A 24,249-nucleotide genomic window follows, 5' to 3' on the forward strand; every position below is an offset into this window, starting at 1 on the left:
TTTTTTAAACGCTCCTTTAATTGTGTGGACTCTGAAATTCTCCTTTCTTTAGGAACCAGCTACTCCTATGACTGGGGGCTGATTACTCACCCAAAAGACTACAGTGGAGAGATGGAAGGCAAACACTCCCAGACCCTCAAGTTATCTAAGGTGAAGCTCTGACTGCTTAATATCCTGCTGTGTGTAATGCAGGGTGACACACTCTAGCAGAGAAGGCAGAGACCTTGTCAGCCAGCAAGGACTTGCATGCTATTTCAGAATGAATAGGAAATTGCATGACAGGCAGGCTGCCGGTGTTTCAGCCAAAGACTTTTAGATAAATGTTTTATAAAGAGCTGAATGTAGTGCAGTAAAACATGTGATAAAGAATGGACAGATTTAAGAGCCTCAATGCTGTCTACGAGCAGAATGTAAAACCCTAAAATGGAAGCTAACAATAAAATTCAAGAGAACGCCTTGATTGCTTTTCCCCTGAAGCTGGTCTCTGGTTAGATTATTTTTAAAGCTCCCTTTTACACACTCCCCCATCTTGCCAGGATTTGGGGTGCTGCACAGTTATTAATGACACTAGCTCCCTGGCCTTTGCTTTTAAGGTGTTTTATAGCAGATTGAAAGGATCATTCTTTTCCACAGAGATGTGGGGAATCTTTAACAAGAGGGCTATTTTAAACAGTGCATGAAAATGTAATGCTTCTTTTACTGGGAGATTCCTGTGAGAAGCATCAATTCTGCTCCAGCACTGCACTCAGAAAGACCAGAGCTTTAGCCGTAGCAGCACGCAGGGTCCCTCCCCCTCCGTCAGCCCCACAGTTGCCATCCAGCATATAGCCTCAGCATTTAACCATTTCTTCTGCACACACACATGCAATTCCAGACTTTTGGGGGTTTAGAGAAGTGAAGGGACCCTTGGCTGAACCATATTATGGGCAAAATCCGTTTGTCCATGAAGGCTGAATGGAGGAGGATCCCCTATGTAAACTTTTTCTCGCCTCTTAAATAGGCCCTGTGTTTTGGCCAGGAGACCTGAATTGAGCTCTGTAATGCCTCTTCTGTTGGTCATCAGGTATTGCTAGAAAATCTAGCCTGGTTGAGAGCCCTATATCATCAGTAGCAATGGGAAATATCAGCCTTTTAATTTATGATGGAGTTGTTGAGACGAAAGATGCCTCAAGTTGCCTTGGAGCAGAACCCTCTGCCTTGCATATATGGACCACAACATAGTTTCCTCTGCTCTGTGCTGCTAACAATGTATCAGGATGCAAGATGATAGTCTGACCTCTTAATGGCTCCTGGCAGATTGTCACTGCCTTGAAGTTGTGTAACTTCTTCCATTTCCTTTCCAGCTCACCGTTGGTCTGTATGAATTCAAAGTAATAGTTGATGGGGGAAAAGCACATGGGGAAGGTTACGTGAATGTGACAGTTAACCCAAGTAAGTTCAGTGGCTGGATTGTGTCCCTACAAGTTTAATTCGGCAGCTGTATTATGGTATTTTGTTTGCTGAGCTTGGTTTTGGCTTAATATAGTAAGAATTCATTGGGTGGGGGATTACTTTCTGAAATGAAAAACTACCTCCTGTATACATAGCTATGCTATCCTGAGTGCAAACCTATTGAAAACTAATATCATACGATGAAAGTACTGGAGCACTGCTGCAGAAATACTTAGCAAACTCGTGCTCCTGGGAAAAGCACCACTCCAACAGAGACTAGTTGTATCAAGGATAAAACCTAGGGCAGCAGGGATGGGAGATGAAGCCTGTGCTTTGAAGCTCCTTGGGTTTTTTCCCCTTATAGTAATAAGTATCAGCCCCATCTGCAGCCAGTTTAAATCAAATCTCATTCTAGGCGGCAGGATACTTTACAAAGATTTTGTTTGTGCAGCAGGCTTATGTTGTGTATACAATAAACTCTGTGAAATATCGTTGGCGAAGTCTTTGTTTCCAGATAAAGGACTGCTTCCAGAGGGGGAAAAGGTTGAGGGATGTTAGGTTGGGCTTCAGCAGATCAGAGTTTTGAACTCCCTGACCCGTTCTTGCAAGTACATTGAACATTCTGTGTCTCCCTTGTTTATACAAGAGAACCTTTTCTTGAGCTTCAAAGACCTTTTTCCCTTGAACTTTGTAAGAAAAGCAGTATTCTCGCCTCCCCAAAAATTTGTAAGAGGGTAGATGTAGGCTTTTAAATATTATTGGATGTCCCCTTAGACCAGGGGTTGTCAACCTTTTTCTTTCTGAGACTTCTCCCCCCCCCCCCCCCCATGCTCTAAAAACTCCACGGCCCACCAATGCCACAGTAACTGGTTTTCTGCCTATAAAAGCCAGAGCTGGCGTTAAGGGGTAGCAAGCTGGGCAATTGCCCATGGCCCTATGTCACAGGGAGCACCGTGAAGCTAAGTTGCTCAGGCTTCTGCTTCAGCCCCCAGGTGGCTGGCTCAGGGCCCCAGGCTCCAGCCCTATTCAGTGTGACTCCGGCTTTCTGCCCTGGGCCCCAGCAAGTCTAACACTGGTCCTGCTTGGCGGACCCCCTGAAACCTGCTTGTGGACTCCTGGTTGAGAACCACTGCCTTAGACTACGTATTTTCTCAGGTCAATTTGAGTGTAAACAGTGAACCTGTAGCTCACCTAGCAGATTTGTTAAATTGCTCCTTTTTCAGAGTAGTGGCTGAACTCATTTGAGTGATCACAGGTGCCAGCCTGTTAGAAAACACCACATTCTGAATGCCTGATGCTCTAGAGGTGACGTGACAAGACGATATCATAATCCCTATGTGAGCCCTGGCTTCATGTCATAGCCTGCTTGTTCCCTTCTTTATTTTAGAACCCACCAGCTGTAGCACACCACCTCAGGTTGATGTGTAACTAACTGGATTGTGCCGTGTCCAATCCCAAGGAAGATCAGGGTTGGGAGCTGTAATCATTGCAGGATTATCACAGACCTGTTGTTGTTATCAGCAGTCTAGGGGAGTGACCATGCCTCGCAACTGTACTTTGGACCTCTCTTCTCTTGGTCTTTCTGAGGCTGGATCATGGAGGCAATTCTATCAGCAAACTGAGTGGATTGGGCATAGGGTTGCAAAGAGTGGAAGGAATGTGCTGCATGTCTTACTTTAGCAGCCCCTAGTGGACAATCTGAACAGTTTTGCAGAGTTCCTTGTCTTATGTTTGTACCATTGATCTGCCTGTAAACAACATTGTCACAGCGCTGTTGTTGTTGCAGAGCCTCGTGTGAATCAGCCTCCTGTGGCTATTGTGTCACCACAATCCCAAGAGATTTCACTGCCGACCACCTCTACTGTCATCGATGGCAGCCGTGAGTACCCCAATCACATGTAATCCAGCAAGCTGAGGCTGGCTGTCCACTCTGCAATGAGCAGACTCTGTGTCACATTAAGATGGAATAGATGTGACCCTTTGTGCCACATTTCTGTGGAAAGAACCAGTTCATAACCTGGGGACTTGGTTAACTCATCCTAATTATTTTTTAGGCTTTCCCTATAATTCCTGTTAGCTTGTGGCAAGGACAGCACAGCCACTGGTCGTTATTGCCAATTTCTCTCTCCATTCTGCACACATCGGCTTAAATACAAGATCCCCCTCCTGGGGGCACTTGCCCCGGGGAGTCCACTGAAACAGGACGACCCAGAAGAGTTACAGCCGAACTATATTTCCTGGTTTCAACTGAAGTACAAAGAATCAAACGAGTCTATTCAAAATTGGTGGCCTTGTGTGTTAAGCTGCAAGCATATCAATTAACCAGCATAAGCGCTATTGATGATGTTGTTGAAGCTCTGCCAAGCTTTCCTTTTAAACTTGTTCAGTTTTGTCTCATTGCCTGCCAAAAACCAGTATCTTTTTCCTGGGAAAAGTGGGATGTGTGTGTCTACAAAAACAGTGTATGGCATATGCAATTTGACCAAACCAGTATAATAGAGAGATCTACAGCTAGAGACTGGGACAAGAAACTCCACTCTCCAAACTTGTGTGTAAAGAACAAATTAAAGCTCTTTATTTGAAATGTGCCCTCATAAAGCCAGATTCCTAACGCATGTTTTTTGAATTGAATTAGAAAGCACTGATGATGATAAAATTGTCAGTTTCCATTGGGAAGAATTGAAGGGGCCACTACGGGAGGAGAAGGTATCGACTGACACTGCCATATTGAAACTGACCAACTTGGTACCTGGGAATTACACATTCAGGTAAGTTTTGCATATAGCAGTTCATTAGTCCAGGTTCCATATGAATCTCTTTAGTTTTATACCTGATTACATCAGTCTGGGTTGCAAAAGATAGCAGAACAAATCCTATTTTGTGATTTTCCTTCTCTTGCTCCAGGAACTTTCTGGTCAGTTGCAAATAGAGGTTTATACTATATTTCACTTGAGTAAAGATTAAAAAATAGCTGGCTGACTTTTTTTCTTTTTTTTTAACTTGTAGAATCCATATAAGACAATGGCAGGAAAAGGAGAATTTAGTGTAACAGAGCTACTAAAATGTCTTAAAATACAAAAATAGATTATTCTACATTCAGGAGGAAATTGATTAGTTAAATACAGTATTCTCTCTAAATGTAATGTGTTCACTAGTGAAAAATTGTTTTTAGACTTACGTATTTATACAAATCTCTGGATAGTTATGTAGCAGTTGACTTTATTTTGACATCTGCTTGGAAAAAGGAGGGTATATTTATTTCCTTTGATCTATAATTTGCTGTGGCGTCAGTGCTAAACACAGCAGTGGATCTAATTAATAAAATGACACCTGATATAACTCATACACACATGAACAGAACAATACCTCTTATATATACGGTGGCGTAATGTGTGTTACCTGGTACACGCTGGGGTTGAAGGTTTAGTAGAAGACTGTTCCACTTTGTGCCTTTTTTCTGCTTAAGAAGGAATGCTGTCACCACAGGATTAATGATGGGGTGTAATGATAAATACCTGAAATGAACATATGCTTTTAAAACTGGCAGGAGCTCTGGATTTTCAGTACAATGGGTGTGAGTTTAACAGCGTGTTGGAAAAATCTTGTTTCGTGGGGATTTCTTTGCATTTGTAACTAGCTGATAGATATTAGGAGGGGGGTGGATTTGGTTGTGGAATGCCTTGCTCTGCCCTTATAATTACACGTTTCTGTGATACTCATTTTGCAAGTGCACAGTTGACTTAAACTGTGTTTACTCCCCCTCCCCCTCAAAGGCAAACACTTCAATCCCATACCAAGGTAGTTCTAGATTTCTAACCCCTCAGTTAAATCCAGACTGTTTCATCCCTTTGCATTTGAGCTCTTCGCTCATAGCCCTAACCTTTCTGTTTTTCCTTTTTGGTCTTTAGCCTAACAGTAGAGGATTCAGATGGTGCCAGCAACTCTACCACTGCCAGCTTGACTGTGAATAAAGAAGTGGATTATCCTCCAGTGGCAAACGCAGGCCCAAACCAAGTGATCACGCTTCCCCAAAATTCTATCACCTTGTACGGGAACCAGAGCACTGATGATCATAGCATTGTCAGCTACGAATGGTTACTCAGCCCCAATAGCAAAGGAAAGGTGATGGAGATGCAGGTAAGTGGAGGTTTCCCACTAATACCCTACATGATGCTTATCCATTGTGCTGTGATGTTTGCTAGTAGTCATTTAAAGGTCCAGTTTGTATGCAGAAATATCTCTCATAATCTGGGCAAGCCTATGTGTTGATTAAATATTAATATATGTTTAAACCTAAATACATTTTACGATCACGTCAGGTTCGGTGGTTGAACTAACAGCCAAGTTTAATCAAGTCTTCTCCCTTTCCTCTCGGTATGTCGCTCCACTATCCCATCATGCTCTGAGGTGTTAAGGTTATGTTCACTTGCAATTTGGGTTGTAAGCTCCTTGGACACTACATATCTGTTTGATGCCATGCATACCTCTGGCTCCATATATGTGATTGATGATAATAAGCAGCCAGTTTCTACCGAGGATAGTTAATATTGGTTCTGGCCCTTCATATCTCTGATCCCTTCAGTGTAAGGAGCCATTGTGATGCATTAGCTTGTTTTCTCAAAGGGCGTGAGGACACCAATATTACAGCTCTCTGCAATGCAAGAAGGTGATTACACCTACCAGCTAACGGTGACTGATTCTGCAGGCCACCAGTCCACCGCTGAGGTCACTGTGATAGTCCAGCCTGGTAAGTTCCCCTTATTACTAAGCAGTGCTGTTGCAAGGCATGGCAGGCAAGATTGCTGTTGCTAACTCTCACTTCTCCCAACATACTTCTGATTTGACTGTCACTTCACCACCACTCTGTGCTGCACTTTCTCCCAGTGTAAGATGGGATTAATACTATCTATCCAGCTATCTTGTCTGAGGCTTCTATTCAATTGGGTATTTATGGGGAAACAATCCTAAACTTTGCCTCACAGAACAAGCAGCATGTTTAATTCCATCTCCTCTTCTTTTGTTGTCCCCAAATCCTTTTCCAGAGAATAATAAGCCCCCCAAAGCAGATGCTGGCCCAGATAAAGAACTGACCCTCCCTGTGGACAGCACCATGCTAGATGGCAGCAAGAGCTCAGACGACCAGAAAATAGTCTCCTTCCTCTGGGAAAAAACACGGTCTGTATCACATCCCAGATCTTTCTGTGGGGAGTATCTGTGACTTTAAACTTTAGTCTTAAAAAAATACCAGGGTCAAAATCTTGGTCCCATTGAATTCAATGGGAGTTTTGCCAATAACTACAGTGGAACCAGGATTTGGCTATTAATTGGAGGAGAGCCCCAATATAGGCCTTGCTGGAGCCCTAAGCATAAGTAACATATGAACCAAAGGGCTCCAGCAAGGCCTGCGCCCAGTTTTGTTTAAATGCTGGAAATATCCTGGCCTTAGCATTAAACTCTTTAAGCCCAATTCCATTCTAAGCTCATTTATACTACGGTTCTGGTAGTGTAAAGGGACCTCACCCACTTTAAAAAGCCCCTTTACACCAACAGTGTAAATGAGAATCTGGGATAACAGAAGCTCCTTTTTGTTTTACATGGGGTCCTCTTGCAACACAAGCGTGAGTGGAGATAGCACTTCTTCTCCTGCAGCCCTGTTAATTTTGATCATTGTGTCAGGCTTCCCCTAAGAGGCTCTGATTATTTTTTGGAATTTAGGGCAAAGCCTATGGACAACTTTTAAATGTAACTTTTGGTTTTCTGTTAGCCCAACAGTGCAAGCTATGTGCGAAGTTTCTACTGTAAAAAGAGCTGTAATTGCTATTGTATTTTCACTGTTGTTTGCTCATTGTGCAATTGCCACGAAGCTGTTTTTTCTAGCAGTCATCTGCATTCAGTAAATACTAATAAAGCACTCTTGCCCTGGGGAGTGTTTGGCACAACATTTAATTTGCACTAGACCCCCAGAGACTGTGCAGAACATACTGTATGTGGGATTTACCCATTTTAGTGTCTTACTGCCTGAGATTGGAAGAAATAAATTTTCTTTATGCTCAGGTATCTTGTCTCCTGCTGAGGAGCAGGGATATTACCCGGTAACTACACTTACCTTTGTTAGTGTAACTCCTCTGTTCATCGGTGTGAGATCCGATCCCAGGTCCACAGGCACAGACTAATGCTCTCTTGTTTTGGCTAGGGGCCCGGATGGTGTAAAACTGGAGAATGCCAACAGCAGCATTGCTACGGTAACTGGGCTTCAGGTTGGAACATACGAATTCACCCTGACTGTCAAAGATGAAAGGAGCTTGCAAAGCGAAAGCTCAGTTAATGTCATCGTCAAAGAAGGTGTGTCCAGTTGGGCTGATGTTACAGTTAACGTCTGAGAAGAAAGACCAGTGCAATCACTGACAGCAATCAGTGAAGGCCACTGCCCGGTGTGCAGCTGTTCTTCAAAAAAAAAAAAAAAAAAAAAGGTGGGGGGGGGGCGCGCAAACAAAATGCCTAAGGAACGGGATGGAGAATAATACGGGAAGTGTTCTAATGTCATTATACAAAGCAGTGGTTTGCCCTCACCTGGCATACTGTAGGATATGCCATACATGGTTACCCCATGTCAAAAAGGATATTGGCGTTGGAGGGGATTCAGAGAAGGGCAAGAACTTTTTTTGTTCTGTTTGTACAGCACCTAGCACACTGGTGTCCTGGTCCATCTTAGGCACTATGATGATACAAATAAATAAAAATAGTAAGAAGAAGAAAAGGCTAGGGGCCTTGAAAATCTCTCATTTGAAGAGAGATTGAAACCATGGGAGTGTTCAGTTTAGAGAGGACTATAAGGGGACATGACACAAGCCTACAAAATAATGAATGGCCTAGAGAAAGGGAGATCAGGAGCTTTTGTTCTTCCTGTCTCCTAATACAAGAATGAAGGGACTTGAACTGAAATGAAAAGGACTCGAATTCAAACCTGATAAAATGTTGTTTTCACACAAGGCATAATGAGACTGGAATTCATTGTCATGGGATGTCATTGAGGCCAAAAACTTAGTAAGAGTCAAAGAGGGATTTATACAGATAACAAGAATATCCCGTTAAAATAGTTAATGCTATAATGAAAGGTTTGGAAGGGTAATGAAGTCTCATGCTTGATCTTAAGCCAGTCTATACCTGTTAAGATGAGACCTTTGTGGGGCAGATTGTCACCTGCCTACTGGGGGGTTTCCAGCACCTTCCTCTTAAGCACCTCGTGCTGGCACCTGTCAGAGACAGGATACTGCACTAAGTGGACCATGGGTCTGATCCAGTTTGGTAATTCCTGTTCTTGTAAATCAATATCAGTTTCTCTTGCTACTATTTAACGGAATTCACTTCCTCAAGATATACACTGGACCCTCGCTAGAACGCGGGATTTGGGATCCATGCATGGTACTGCGTTAACGCGGGGACTATGTTAAAATGAATTGCGATTAAAGTAATTAAATTTGGGATCCATGGCCACGACCGCGTTATATGCGAATTCGCCCTATATAAACACGCATTCTAGCGAGGGTCCGTTGTTGCATCTGGTTCAGAATTTGGCCAGGACCTTGCAGTTACCACTTATTCTTACAAAAATTGCCATGGGATCTTTAATATGAGCATAATCAGGAACTCCTGTGTGTCATCTGAGCAGCACAGTGCTCTCTCCCAGCACCATACTGGGGTACAGGTTCAGATGTGACTGAAGGAAGAACAAACTGCACTGAATCCTGCAGTATCTGGGTTAAGCCCCATTTAAGCCTGGGTCCAACCAGACCCTGCAAGTTATGGATGCCTAGATTACAGCACAGCCCCCAGTGCTATACTTAAGCTCTTACAAATTCTTGTAACAGTTTTTCATCTACTTGTTTAGAGATGAACAAGCCACCAGTTGCAAAGATTGCTGGGAATATTGTCATCACCCTACCTACAAACACAGCAGCCCTGGATGGATCCAAATCCTGGGATGATAAGGGAATTGTCAGCTACCTGTGGACCCGGGACGAGGGGAGTCCTGCGGCTGGGGTGAGTCCTGCAAACATGGTCTCTGTAATGGGAATATGCAGCATTGCACTAGTATGAAAGATGTAGTGAGGTTTAGCTAGGCTCTTTGGCAAATAGCTCCTGGGAGAGTACGACATTGGTTCCTGCACACTGATTGCTGTGTGGAGTGATGCAGCTCAGTATGTTGTATAGGGGTCAAATCTGCAGGGCCTTGTTTGTTTCTTAATATTAGTTTTGCTTAAATTCCCAGGAGGTGTTAAATAATTCAGACCATCACCCTGTGCTTTTCCTCTCCAACCTGGTGGAAGGGACATACACATTCCATCTGAAAGTGACAGATGCCAAAGGAGAGAGTGATGCAGATAGGACCACTGTGGAAGTCAAAGCTGGTGAGTCCTCTTGCTCTCTGAACCTTGGAGATTTTTTCTAAACTGGAGTATCCTGCCATGAATGCACCTTTCCTGGCAATGGCAAAAGCAGGTTGCAATACCCAGGATCTTAGTAAAAGTGAAGGATTCTCTTTGTAGATTGTGTTTAGGGACTTGATACCCTGATGCATGCTCTGATATGACAGAATCGACTGCAGGAAAGTTGTGTGTCTGTACCTGGAATGCTCCAAAATCCATCAAGAGCAGGAAAAGTCAGAACATGAAATTAGAGGGAGCTGATTAAATGATGTGGAACATTATACCTGATGAACATTAGACTCTAAACAAGCTATTTCAGCTTAGTCTCTAGTCTGTCAATCTGTAAAATAAGTGTAATTTTCGGGAAGTAGATAATTGCTACTGCCATATACCCAGTTGAATGACCTGTGTTGTCTTTTTTTAAAAATAAACTCCTATAGCCAGCTTTTTTTTTTTTTCTTATCTATCCATCCATCCATCTATCCTGCGTTGTGGAGTTGTATTCAATTGCGTTCTGTAATGTACTGGACATCTGAGGGAAAATTAACTGGTCGTCTGTGCTCATCCTTCTGAATATGGGATTATCTGATGTTTTAGTACATGAGCTCTTGACTCAGCTAGGGAAAGTACAGGTGTCATAAATTGTGTGGGGGGGAAACCATTATGTTTTCCTATAGTCTTTAAAGGTGTTGGTCCATTCTCCATGTGGAGAGCCCCACTGCAGAGCCTTACTACTTGCCATTATGTATAGAGATCATGTCATCTCTATTATCCTCTCGCTATTAGATGCTGCACTTTGTGTCCCAAATAAAAGTATTTTAGGAAGCAACTAAAAATTAAGATTTTTCACCCACTCTGTCATTTGGAAGCCCTTAAGGATCTGCATGATCTTGTTCTGTGTTCTCCCTAGATCCAAGGAAAAACAATCTTGTGGAGATGATACTGGATGTTAATGTCAGCCAGCTGACGGAAAGGCAGAAGGGTATGTTAATCCGTCAGATAGGCGTTCTGCTGGGGGTCCTGGACTCGGACATTACCGTACAAAAGATCCAGCCGTACACAGAGCAGAGGTAGGAGCGATGGAGTGGGCTGCACGAGGGGGTACTAAAGCAAGATTCACACTCCAGTGGGAATCAGAATGGATGATGATGGCATGCTGAAATGCTGCTCAAAGTGTATGTTCTTGGTTGACTAGAATTTGTGAATGTGAGTGGTCGGATAAGTATCAGTGTTCATGCAGCTCTGGAGATTACCAGTTACTTTCCAAAAGCCAATTCCTGCTTGCTGCTGTGTTTGGTCCTCCATTCTACAGATTGATGGGGGAGTCTGTTACAAGGTGCAGATTGGAAAGTAACTTGATGTGTTTGAAGGTTAGGAAGAATTTCTAAGATACATTCTAAAGAGATGCTTTGGTCAAACACAAGCTGTTGGGCTCAGTACATCGCTAACTGGGTGAATTCTCTGAAGCTTATTGGCAGCTTGTGTAACCTGACTAACCTGCCTTGGCTTTAAAATACCAGCTTGACTTCAGCACTCCATCCTTGGAGCATAGAGATGATGCTTCTGTGCACATCGACACGGGGAAGGTAATTGTTTTAGAGAGGGCTACAATGAATATTTTATACTGTTATCAAAGCCAGAGCTACCAAATAATTCCTAATAACAGTATTCCAGTGTCATTACTAGAAGTATGTGTAAAGATGACCGAATAAAAAGGGGTGTGGTAACAGAAGTAGGTTATTTCAACAAGTTTTCAAACTAACCTGGATGTGTGTGACATGACTCCTCTTTTTTTAAATTAGAGGGAGAAGGTAGGTGAGGTAATATCTTTATTGGACAAACTTCCTTTGGTGAGAGACACAAGCTTTCACTCTTAAATTAGTGATCAAAGAACATGAGACAGTGCATTAAGCTGAGCGCCAGTAGAATCTAAACTGTAGATCCACCTGGCTACACTTCGCGGTTTACAAAGCTTTGTCATGGTCAGTGTTCTGTACAAATGTTTAATCTTTACAAACGCCTCTCAAGGCTCAGAGGAGACTAAGACAGAGTTAAACGCTCAAGGTCACACCACAAGTCAGATATAGGATTAGACCTTGCACTTTCTTGACTTCCAGCCTTCTATTAATTCCTGCACACCCACGCTTACCTGTGGCAACTGTAAAAGCAGAGCAATTCATTGTCCCTGGCAAACTTAAATATTGGATGAGCCAAGAAATGGATAAGCTAATGGTTTTAGTTCTAACAGTATTTTTTCCATCTCTGCCTTGAACCTGGTTGCCACCATTCTTCCTCTGAGCCGGGGAGTAAGGAGTTTCTTCTAATCAATTTATATTTGGCTGTTACAAGTAAATCATTAATTAAGTAAATGGACAGTGTGAAAAGTACTCTAAAAAGGTGCAGTTCTTTTGTACCAGATGACTCAGAACATGGCTTTGTGAGGTCCTGTGTTTGCCTCCATGGCTATCGACCATATTCAGTTTGAGGTAAAATGAGAGTTTCCCCAGAGCAAGATATGCATGATCTTGCTTTGTGTTCTGTGACACAGAGGAATGTCTGTTTACTCTCTCTTTCTGGAATGTAGTGATGACCAGTTGACATGTAATTCTGGCCAGATTCTCTTGGTAAAATTTTCTCATGTCTGATTTGCAGCACAAAGATGGTGTTCTTTGTGCAGAACCAACCGCCCCATCAGATCTTCAAAGGGCACCATGTAGCGTGGACACTCAAAAGTGAACTCCGGAAACAGCAGTCGGACTTCCTCATCTTCCGAGCACTAGAAATTAATACAGTCAGTAAGTAGGAATAATGGTGGAAGGAGCTAACATCTGTTCCTCTCCCTCTACGGATGCTTGCGGGACTAGGGGGCCTGCACAGGCTGTTAGCCCCTCTATCACCCCTCCCCCAAGAAAATATCCTAAGTCTAGCACCAATAGGAAATCAAAGTGTAACCCACTGGGCAGTGAGTGTTATGTCCGCCTCCATCCCCCTCCACACACACGTGTCTGCTCCACAGAGCCTATTACAGCTCTCAGCTTGAGAGCCTGGCTTTTTAGCTGAAGTTTGTAGGCACTGGTGCTTTTGGATCTGGAGCTGCCAGGTTCAGTCCCCAGTGTTGACCAAGAGGGTGATCATCACAAATGCATCCCCATTCCTACTACAGGTAAGCTATGCTAGGAACCTGCCCCTTCCCTTTTGTCCTGTTTATGGGAGAGCACTGCCCACCACAGGTCAGCTTTGCTGTCTGCTTAACGTGCTTGAAAAAGACACACTTGGCATCCACCTCCGCTAAAGCCACCTAGGGAGAAGGTTAATTATTCTTAACTTTCTCAGTGGGTCTGGAGCAGCTCAGACACAGCTGATCTGTTTGCAGCTCTAGCTCTCTGATCTAGAGAGAAATTTAGCTCCGTTTTCTTAAGAAACGAAAACCAAGAAATGACAAATCAGGTGGGTTTCACAGGCCGTCGAGAAAAGGAAAAAGATACTTATTGGGTGAGTGGATTCAAGTTTGATCCCTGTGGGATTGGGCAGCTCAGGAACTTTATTGTATTTGCTGGTTTTTTTCTTTCATACTATACCAGTTCTAAATCATGTGCTATCTGTTGCTTAAGTCTCAGCTTAACCTCACTCTCAGCCATTCCTGTCCACAGCATGCCAGCTGAATTGCTCTGAGCATGGGCGCTGTGACTCCTTCACCAAGCGCTGCATCTGCGACCCGTTCTGGATGGAGAACTTCATCAAAGTGCAGATGGGGGAGGGCGAGAGTAACTGCGGTAAGTGCAATCTGGGGTGGGGGGAAGAGTGATTTCCCTTCTTGAAGAGGGCTGCGTGGAAGGAGCTGAGTGCTGCCTAGTTGAACAGATGGTGCATGAAGCCCATTGCCATGCTGAAGAGCTGTTGTCTGCCAATGTTAATTCAGCTGGGTTTTTCCTAACATCCAGTTACCTGGATTTGGGGCCCAATGTGGTTAATGGCAAAACTCTCATTGATTTTAATGGGAGCAGGAGCAGTGTCCTTATCCTGGTCAGTGAATATTTGGTAGGGAAACTGATCTCCAGAGCCCTCAGATGATAAACTCTGATGAAAAAGAGTTGAGTCCCTTTTCAGCATACGGCTAGCACCCCGGTCCTTTCCCTGGCTCACACAGCAAAGTGGACTCGCTGCCCATGCTTCTGCTTCCATTAAAGAAAGTCTAATGCTAACCTTTTGTGCGATTATGCTACAGAAGCGGAATTCACTGTTAAACCAGACTGTTGCTCCCCTGCCATGGAGGACTAACTTTTTAATAAGTTAATACATAGTGTGAAAAGTGTCTTGCAAGTGGCATGGACAACAGAGACCCGAGCAAAGACAGGGCCTCGAAAATCAGGTCTGAAATGTGTAGGCTCCCTAGAGAAGTTAGTGGTGGAGCTGGCAATAGAATGCTGGTCTCTTGAATGCTATTAAGTGATTGTTATGATTGACCTTCTACAGGAGGGTCACCTAAAGTCCCAGCCATGAACTGTGTGAGATGCTAAATTGTGTATCTCTTGGGGTTTTTTTGGTCACAGAATGGAGCGTGCTGTATGTGATCATTGCGTCCTTTGTCATTGTGGTTGCCTTTGGAATCTTATCCTGGACTGTGGTCTGCTGTTGTAAGAGGTAATAACCTGAGCCTTTAAATCCTCATCTCTAACGCTTCAATACGTGTAGCTGCCTCCTGAGACAGGTCATCCAAACGATAGTCTAAGCGGGTCATTTTACATAGGCCTCTGTTATTCCCATATCTAAAAGCGTGTCATTCGTTGCCAATTCAGAAAGAATGGGGTGTGAACGATGGTGTAATGAGGGGAGAGTAGGGCAGAGGGGTACAGGTGAAACACAAAGGGCCTAGAACTCCAGGTTCAATTTGGATACAAGATGTTGATTAGCGTAAAATTGTGCGACCAAAGTAATGTTTTTAATATAGTGTCCTCTCCTATGGATAAAACTGGAAACGAGTTACACAGCTCTTACGCTTAGATCTTTTCCTGTCAGGGTTTGTCTAAATATGAACTTCAGCCTAACTTTTTCCCTTCTCCCCTCCCCCTCCAGGCGGAAAGGAAAACCCAAAAGGAAGAGCAAATACAAGATTTTGGATGCCACAGATCAAGAGAGTCTGGAGTTAAAACCAAACCTCAAAGCAGGTAAAACATGACAGAAGAGCTTAACGGTTGCAGAATGCTGACACAGAAAATCCCTCTCCTGCCGATGTAAAATCACAGTGTGAAACTAGCATGGTATTGAGTGATGATGACGATGCTAAGAAGGTCTGGGCTCTTGCTTCAGATCTAAAGACTGGTCACTTAGTCAAAGCATCGAAACCTCTTTGGTCTAGAAGAGAGGCTGGAAACTGCCTAAGAACTAGTCTCTGTCCTCGTATTTCCAGGTTCTGTCCCATTACAAAAAGTACATGAACAGCCACTCCTTGTATTGTGGTACTTCCAGTTCTGAACCCAGCTGGATCCAAGCAGTGAGAGAGATGCGCAAAAATATAACCAAAAGCTATTTCTGTAAAGTTTGGGGCTCAACTCTTGGGCCTTATTTGAATGTTTACTCATCTCTAGCAGGATAAAAACTCATTGCCCTCATTAAATGTCTTGGCTGGATCCCAGAGCTAAGACCCTGACATATCCGTGTTGCAGCTGAACAATGGACTGGCATAGTGGGTTTGGACTGGCCAATGAACAGCAAGAAGTAGAGTTTGACTTCTCAAAAGGCACTGGGGACCATGCTCCTGCACGGCCTGGTCTGTTCTTCTGTCAACATGCTCTGTGATTTTCTCTCTTCCCCCCAAATCCTCCAGCCTAAAATGTCCATATAAAAATATCCCAAGAGTCTATGTCAAAGTTAATTATTCTCTCTTGTCACTGCCCTGTCACAGGACAACTAGGCAATGGGGCTGTGTGCTGAGAAGTTCTCATAACTGTAGTGTGAGTATGAACTGGAGTGGGTGTGGGGGCAGGAACCTAAGCAAAGATTTCTGAAACATCTAGATTCCTTGGGATCACAAGTTTGAAAGCGTGCCATGCTGGCTAGGAAGGCTGATGTCCCCCTTGGGAACAAGACCTTTTAAAAACCCAGGTTGTGCATGCTCTGTGTAAATACAGAATCCATTGGCCTTTTCCACCAGGACAGGGTGTGTCCCTCTGTCCTGGGCCAGTATTTCCCTCCCCTTCTCTCACCTGGTGCATCGTGCTGGTTGTGACCCTCCACCCCAGAGATGGCTGCATTTGTTGTGCAGGTGATCTAGAAACGATATGTTTGTATCTGTAGAACACCTGCACCACATCATTGCTGCTGGGGAATATGTCTGAGGGTAGGAGGAAGAAGTTGCAAAGCATGTGTAGAACTTACACACACCCTCCAGCAAGTGAGAGATATTTCAGCTCTTAAAATAATTCTTACTAATGAGACTCTTCCCCTACTGTTTGTATGAAAGGGAGAGGTTGTGTTAACAGTTCATGGAAAATAGTCCTTAATCTTTGTTTGCTAGCTGAAAATAATTGCTCATCCTAGTATTATCCTACTTAATGGCATTCCAGCAAAGTGAACAGTACCTAATGACAGCAGTGGAGGGCATTGCCATAACTGTGCTGATCAGATAATTCCTTTGGGAGCAATGCATCCTGAAAGCTCAAGTTTGAATGCCATTGAAGAAAGGGGATGCTTCCCCCTCCCACAACATGCCCACTCCAGTTAAGTCTGACCATCTGTCAACTAGAACCAAAGAGCCTGACCACCAAATAAAGGGCAGGAGAGTGAGTTTGTGTGTGTGGTTTTTGGAAAAGGTGGGGGGGGGGGGGGTGAGAAAACCTGGATTTGTGCTGGAAATGGCCCAACTTGATTATCATACACATTGTAAGGAGAGTGATCACTTTAGATAAGCTATTACCAGCAGGAGAGTGGGGTGGGAGGAGGTATTGTTTCATGGTCTCTGTGTATATAATGTCTTCTGCAGTTTCCACAGTATGCATCCGATGAAGTGAGCTGTAGCTCACGAAAGCTTATGCTCAAATAAATTGGTTAGTCTCTAAGGTGCCACAAGTCCTCCTTTTCTTTTTGCGAATACAGACTAACACGGCTGTTACTCTGAAATCTAAAAGGGCTTATTGTGTCACCATCACTCTGTGGCAAATGTACCTCAAACTCTCACTTTTCACTAAATTCCCTCCTTGATGCTTCAGATGTTGTCTGCTAAGCAGAGTGTCTCTTTGCCCAGTTACACGTGAGAACGTTCCCACTTTCAGAGCAAATGTTGCATTTCACCATAAAGTAAAAGCTGAAATTTAAATATTTCCTCTGTTGACAGCATCGGTATACATGTCTCTCCTCCGCCCTTGTGAATTTAATCTTAATTCAGCCCGTTAATTTACCTTCCTTCCCTTGCAGGCCGGAGGAGAAGCAGTGATGCTAGAGAAGGGCAAATAGTAAGAGTATGCAGTGATATTCTGTCACACCCCTGTCTACTCTTTACTACAGCCTCTAACCCCAGTAGAACTATATCTAGGCAGTGCCCTCTCCCAAAGGCAGTGAGGTGTGAAAGCCCCAAACACCTCTCATCCACCCTGACAACCTCACCAGTTTCTCTACAGGTTGTGTCCTGGAGCATCTCAACATGAATGTGTGACCCTGATCGTGTCACGATGCCTGAAACAAATTCAGGGGTGGTTTGTTGTCCTGCGAGCTTGGTGGCTCTTGGAGGGAGTTGGAGGATAGCTCCATGAGACTCAGCTGAGTTCTCAACGGATGCTGTGCGCCTAATAGCAGCACTGAGTGAGCCTGCGATCCCTTCTGCTGTTCGCTCTAGTGTATGTTACTGAGAACGTTGAAAGTGTTTCTAATGTGGGATTCTCTTTGGCTTCTTTTAAAGGCAGCAGACAGAAAGCTCAGGTCCTTAACACCAGCCTGATGCACTCCGAATCTGAACTGGACAGCGATGAAGCCATCTTCACGTGGCCGGACCGAGAGAAAGGGAAACTACTCCAGAGTCAGAATGGCTCCCTGCGCAATGGACAGGTGCTGCCCAAACCGAAGAACCAGAGAGAAGAGATCTTATAGCCAAGCCCTAGGTCACCTTTAGCTAGGGGACAGAGCGAAACGGGGGGGCAACTCCATTCCCCTGTCACGGGGGGGCCCTTGGAGACCAGCTGGATCGTGTTAGGACAAAGCTGCTAACTTATTTCACGGAAACTACCTTTGTTTTTGTGGGTTTCTTTTTGTTCGATGGGAACTGGTTGTACTTGAATCCTGACTTCAAGGGAAATCAAAAGGAGGAAAAGGAAACTGTGAAATACAGACTACCTGGCATCTGGAATGCAACAGGACAGAACCACTTACCACAGCTGTGAAAGCACAGACGCACCCACCTCATACTCCCATGGACCTTCAATCTACTCCCCACTGGAGGTTTCTTCTCTCTGAAGGAGGGTCAGGGTCGGGCTTGTGAGAGCCAGGCTTTGGGCTCCCATCAGACCACCGCAGCCTCCCACAGTGATGGCACACTGACTGACTGACCTTTTTAAAAAAGAAAAACAAACCTAGCTCACATGTACTTCAGCTGCAGAAACAGCTTTTTTCCCCCCTCTCTACCCCAACCCCTCCACTGATTAAGCACCATTTTCTAAAAAATTAACCTTGTCCTTTCACACCAGCTGACCACATGGGGTGGGGGGGCATTCAAAATACCGCGCTCGCTCAGAATGGGCTGCCTCCGCTCATGGCTATGAGGAGGTTGTAATTGTTTTAAATTGTTAGTCTTGTCACTGGGAATGGAGGTGAAATGGCACCTAATCTGATGCCGAAAGCTTAGCTGGAGTGAACGGCCCAGCTCCAGAGTCTGTGGTAGCCAGCTGAATGGGGCACCCCCATTCCTTCAGCCAGCCCTTCCTGGTTTGGACCAGACCAGGGGATCGTTTGCTAATGGGAAGGAGAGTGCCTGCCTTTCTGGTATCTGCGACTAATAGCTTAATTCCAAAGCCCTGCAATGTTTATTCAGATCCACGGCACACTGTGTAGATCCTGAAACACTTCAGCGTATGCTCAGTAACACTGTCGAATATCAATACTGCCCTCCCTACTGTCAGATGCCATGATGCTGTCCTTTCTTCAAACACTTACACACGTCAAAGACAAACATGGGTGGATACCTTCACTCCCTGATGGCTGGACATTCCCTTCCAGCTGGCACTTCGGTAGCCTTTTTTTTGTGCTGTAATTGAGTAGCATTGAGCTCTGTGTATGCTCTTAGCATTGAATTGTTTTGACTGGCGGCTGGCATGCACACTTCAAAATCATTAAGTGACTGAAACTGGGACCATTCAAATCCTCTTTGCCCGAATACCTGCAGGTGGCTCTAGACACACGTCCCAGTATGGAGCGTGTCCTCGCTGGGGAGCTTGGTTCTGAAGTATATGCCCCTTTTGGTTGAGGACAACGTGGAGTTGAATGATTGTGTGGGGCACTCCCTCCCCAATGCCATTTCTGTCTCAACATGCTGCTTTCTTGAGCCAAACCTCCATCCTTGGCAAGCGTTTGCCCTTTTCATTGGGGTGTCAGATGCCTATGCCCTGCTGGGATGAGTACTTAGTTCATGGCCTTTCTTTGTGTTTAATTAAACTGGTAACTTGTGTCACTGGCTTTCTTCTTTGGATACTGAAAGACGAAAGGCTTTAAACTCCTAAATTGTATTTATAGTACTGCACTACTGACTTGTGTTGAACCAGATGAAGATTAAAGACACTATTTAATTTGAGGGAGTGTCCCCCATTGAATGTTGTCATGGCTGCTTCTAATTTAATGTTTCCATGCAATCAGATGTCTTCCTTAGGCACAAGTGTTGGATTCTGTGTTTATTTCTACTTGGCTAATAAGACATGGGCATTTTGCCCAAATGGCTTAAGCCAGCTGTAGTTCTTGACCTCACTTGATAGTGCTCTGTAGTGCAGACTGCACTTCTACCATCCCGCATGCGTGTGCTCCTGATCATCTCTCCATACTCGTGTGGTGGTCTCAGCCTGGCTGTTCTCCCGCTAGGTGATGGGACCCCCAACGCGTTGCCATAATCCCACATCCACTCCTGCCTTTCCCCCACTACGTAGGGTAAAGGGAACACCAGAATTGTCCATTTAAAGGGACGCAGTCAAGTTAAAAATCACACTTCTCTCTGAAATGTACTGTTGTTTGTGAGTAGCACTGAAACCTATGTGCAGGGTGTCATCCATGAAACTCCTTTAAACTGATGGTAAATATCCCTTTAATCCTCTCCTCCCTTAGGCACATACTTAAAGCCTGTCACTCCCCTTTCCTCCTGGGGAGGTCCTCCCTGCAGGGAATTCTCAGCCTGTTTACAGCAGTGAAGCTTCCAGGGATTCTTTTGCGGCAGCAATCAGTACCCCTCACCGGAGATGCGTGGCGTGCCTTTACACTGGCCCTCTGCCTTCCTGTTACGGAAGGGGGAAGCATTAAAACCTGTCCAGCTATTACTCAATGGCACCTTTGTTTAGCTGAGGTTTTTTTTTCCTTCCTCCCATTTCTACGTGGGGCCTGACCACTTACAATGAAGTGCTTTCGTTGGCTGACAGCAGCGCTGTCGATAGAATAGTTGTTTCCTGCCTGGCATGGAGACGACTTGCATTTTGCAGGAGGCGACAGGCCTGCTACAGACTCCTTGCTAACCAGTTTTGGTAGGAGAGCTTCCTGTCCTTAGTCATTTGTCATCTCAAAATGCAGGCTTATGACTGCAGATCACAAGTCCCGAAAGTTAGATTTCCTGCTTGCCATTAGTATTCTTTTTTTGTGCAACATTCCCCCTCTGCATGAAACACCCCCTCAGCCACCCCCAAAAAAACCCTGTTCTACACGTCAAATATGAACCCTTTGTGCCTCTAAATTGTTTCACCCTGACAGAGGTTACTAAGAAGTATGTATATGCACATGCCCTCACTATGCACTGATAAATGTGAGAAGCTGTTCATAAATGAATTCGGAATCTAGGAAAATCTAATCTTAATCAAGGGACAAGAGGTCAGTGAAAAACCCTGACGAACAGAAGGTGGAAGCATTAGGTACCTTGGTGTAAAAATCTCCGTTAGGGTGGAAGACAGTGTGGGCAGATTGTCTGCTTGGAAAAAGACAACAGCCCATGTTAGAGAAGATCCTCTGATGTAGGAGTGTGTACAATGAAAGCATTAGTTTAAAATCCTGTAACTCCTTTTCCTCCTCCCCAGGATATTATTAATATCATTGCTCATTTGTTACCTAAGTACCCTGATCCTAGTTTGACCTTGCAATAAGAAGTTTTCTGCATGGCTGTGCGTTATAATGTCACAATTAGAGACTCTATGGCTACAAGTTACCCATGTGTGGAAGTTAAAAGCTGAGACATCTGTTAGATGAACCATCAGCCCAATTTGATTTTGTTTTCCTCACTCTTCAGTGTAAATGTACTTCAGACACACACTTGTGTTTAGTAAAGATGTTTGAATCAGAAGCCAGAATCTCTTGCAATGTTGAGATCCAGTTTTAAATAGTTTGTTCTTAATTTTTCACTAGTTCTGTACACTGGGACGGCCCGACCCGTCTGAACTTTAATTTAATGTCATGATGTGTGTTTGATTGCAGCATTACTTGGATCAAGACTGGAAAATGATTTTTTTAAAACCACATTTCTTTCAAATAAAAGGGGAGGTTGTTTTCTGCTGCTTATCTCACTTCCGGCTCCTGTTTCTCTCTAGATAGACTTTGATGGGGTGTCTAAAGCAAGCATCCCAAACGTGAGGCTCTTCCACTTGAAAAATATGCTGTCTACAGTCCGTCAAATATCCTTTTGTTCCCTTTTCCCTATCCTCGGCGTCTGCAAGCCACTTTGGTACCATTAACTAGTAACAATGGTGTGGCCGCTCTCCTGCCTAGCTGAGTGTTGTATTTTCAACTTGTCAGGAGATAGAGTGTAATATTCTAAACTTGTAGATGGCTGAAACATGCTTCACCTAGAACTCGGAGGCTGCTTGAGACTAGCTGGAGCATCCTGGGCTGGATCTTGTAGATCTTGCCTAGACACGGCTCTCTGAGGGATGGCCCAGAGTCCGCAATATAAAACTTCATGGGTTTTCAGACCCACCAAAGATGCTTTGACTGGGTGCCCTTGCTTTAATGCCAATAGCTGTTATCTGGTCATGAGCTTGACAGAGCTGCTGTGAAAGATCTCTTCAACTTCCACCTCCTGTGCTCACTTTCCGTCTGTTTCATGGCGGTTACCTTGAGAGACAACCCCACTAACTGCTCTTGGCCTGACTTCTTGCTTTTCAGGCTAGGACTGAAGAGGAAATTCAATCAAGACAAATGCGAGCTACTTCACTTAGGAAGGAAAAATCAAATGCACAGCTACAAAATGGGGAATAACTGTCTAAGTGGTAGAACTGCTGGCAGGGAGCTGGGGGGTTATAATGGATCACAAACGGAGTAAGAGTTGTCAGTGTGATGCAGCTGCAAAAAAAAAAGTGAATATTATTCTGGGGTGTATTAACGGGAGTATTGTAGGTAAGACGTAGGAGGTAATGGTCCCACTCTACTCGGCACTGGGGAGGCCCTAGCTGGAGTACTGTGTCCAATTCTAGTGCTACGCTTTTTAGGAAGGATGTGGACAATTTGGAAAGAGTCCAGAGGACAGCAACTGCCGTGATATAAGGTTTATAAAACTTGACCTAGGAGGAGAGCGTTTAGAAAAAGTTTGGTCTTGAGAAAAGAAGATGGAGGGGTGACCTGTTAAGGAGCTGTTATAAAGAGGACAGTGATTAATCATTCTCCCTGTCCATGGGAGGTAGGACAAGAAGTATCGGGCTTAATCTGCAGCCAGGGAGCTTTAGGTTAGATATTAGGACAAACTTTCTAACTTGAGGGGTAGTTTGGCTCTGGAACAGGCTTCCAAGGGAGGTTGTGGAGTCCGTGTCACTGCAGGTTGTTATGAACAAGCTGGACAAACGTATCAGGGCTGGTCTAGGTTTACTTGGTCCTGCCACAGGGCAGGAGGCTGGACTTGCCTACCTCTCGAGGTCCCTTCCAGCCCCTGTGACTGGTCAGCCCTCTGCTGTGTGCCTTGGCTGTTGGAGGACATCCCTGATATACATATACCCCAAAGGCAGCCTCTGTGCTGATGAGCAATACGGTGGGACTTGGTGCAAGTGGCACACAGGCGCTAGCCCTAGGAAACCCCCCCACCCCCGTCTCTGACTTCCAGCCGTGTGCTTTAGCCGCAGAACCAGCCCTAAGTGCAAAGGCTGCCGCAGTCCCTGGCAAAAAAGCCCTGACAACTAAGATTTCCGAGGCTGGGCATAGAGGGAGGGAGCTTCGTGTGCATCCGCTGAGGGCTGCTCTACGGAAGCAGGAGGAGATGCAAATGTGGACTATTGATTTCACTGGAAAGCGAAATTGCTGAAGCTTCAGGGATTGAGCTTCAGCAACGTGTCCCGGCCCACGGGCTGTCTGTACCTCCTGATGAAGCCGAGGAAAGTTTATTAATTAGTGCAGTCCTTGAAAGAGATTATCAGGGGCTGCCCTGCTGTCAGTTAAACGAGTTGCTGTAGAGATTGCACATTAGCATTGCAGCGGCCAAAAGGAGCCTGTGTAACATTAGGGGGCTGGTTTATTTCAAGAAGTGGAGGGAATTCACCTTCAGAGCTGCTCCTCTTTCCCCCTCGCCAGCCCACGCCATCTAGGTTACTGTACAACTTAGAAACGGTGCCCTAGAGTATACGCCCCTGCTGCCGCTAGCAGTCGCTCCAGGAGGTGACCCGGCTGTGCGCTGCTACCTGGGCCCAGGCCCCGCTGCTGAGGGCAGCCTCTTCCCTCCCTTCGCTGCCTTAGGCTCAATTATCAATTGGCTCCAAAAAAAATAAAAATCAACCTTAAATTTCTCAGCTGGTCTAATGGCTCCAAATGGCACCATCTGCCCCAGGCCCCCTTCGCTCTCCACATCTCCTAGCCCCTTGTGCATGTTGCTTTTGGGCAGGATCTGGCCACCTGAGAGCGGCCCTACCTCTTTCTAATCATTTTTAAGTTACAGCTTCCTAAAATGGCCACATTTCAACTTTTTCCACTCCAGGATCCTCCCCGCCCACCTAGCCAGGATCCCCCACCCACTTAGCACCATGGGACGGCCGTGACCCCGAGACTATGAATTCATGTTCTTACTCAACCCTCAAGTGGCTTTTTACCTTAGATGGGGAACAAACCACCACCTAGCTCAGCCAGCACTGCCCCTCGTGGAGATTCATCAGTGAGATCACAGGTGGGGTTTAGTGCTAGCCTGCTGGCCAAGTCCCAGTCTTGTCCTCTGTGCACTAGGCCACCCTGCCTCTCCCTAATCTAAGTGTCC

The 24,249-nt window shown here is 44.9% G+C and overlaps 1 protein-coding gene across 1 annotated transcript in view; it reads left to right on the top strand.

The window, feature by feature from the left end:
• The window catches only part of KIAA0319L (KIAA0319 like), a 53,556-nt gene extending 31,991 nt beyond the window's left edge, over positions 1-21,565 (top strand). The window contains exons 6-21 of the mRNA XM_074934611.1: positions 53-150; positions 1,344-1,431; positions 3,218-3,310; positions 4,067-4,199; positions 5,340-5,568; positions 6,055-6,178; positions 6,474-6,606; positions 7,625-7,773; positions 9,320-9,471; positions 9,701-9,839; positions 10,768-10,927; positions 12,510-12,652; positions 13,508-13,630; positions 14,408-14,498; positions 14,931-15,022; positions 17,749-21,565. Coding sequence (XP_074790712.1) covers positions 53-150; positions 1,344-1,431; positions 3,218-3,310; positions 4,067-4,199; positions 5,340-5,568; positions 6,055-6,178; positions 6,474-6,606; positions 7,625-7,773; positions 9,320-9,471; positions 9,701-9,839; positions 10,768-10,927; positions 12,510-12,652; positions 13,508-13,630; positions 14,408-14,498; positions 14,931-15,022; positions 17,749-17,936 — 2,135 coding nt within the window. The 3' untranslated portion in view covers positions 17,937-21,565. The remainder of the gene's footprint in view (positions 1-52; positions 151-1,343; positions 1,432-3,217; positions 3,311-4,066; positions 4,200-5,339; positions 5,569-6,054; positions 6,179-6,473; positions 6,607-7,624; positions 7,774-9,319; positions 9,472-9,700; positions 9,840-10,767; positions 10,928-12,509; positions 12,653-13,507; positions 13,631-14,407; positions 14,499-14,930; positions 15,023-17,748) is intronic.
• The last annotated feature ends 2,684 nt before the right edge of the window (positions 21,566-24,249 follow it).

Source organism: Natator depressus, chromosome 19 (assembly GCF_965152275.1).
Source record: "Natator depressus isolate rNatDep1 chromosome 19, rNatDep2.hap1, whole genome shotgun sequence".
In the NCBI taxonomy this organism is placed as follows: domain Eukaryota; kingdom Metazoa; phylum Chordata; order Testudines; family Cheloniidae; genus Natator; species Natator depressus.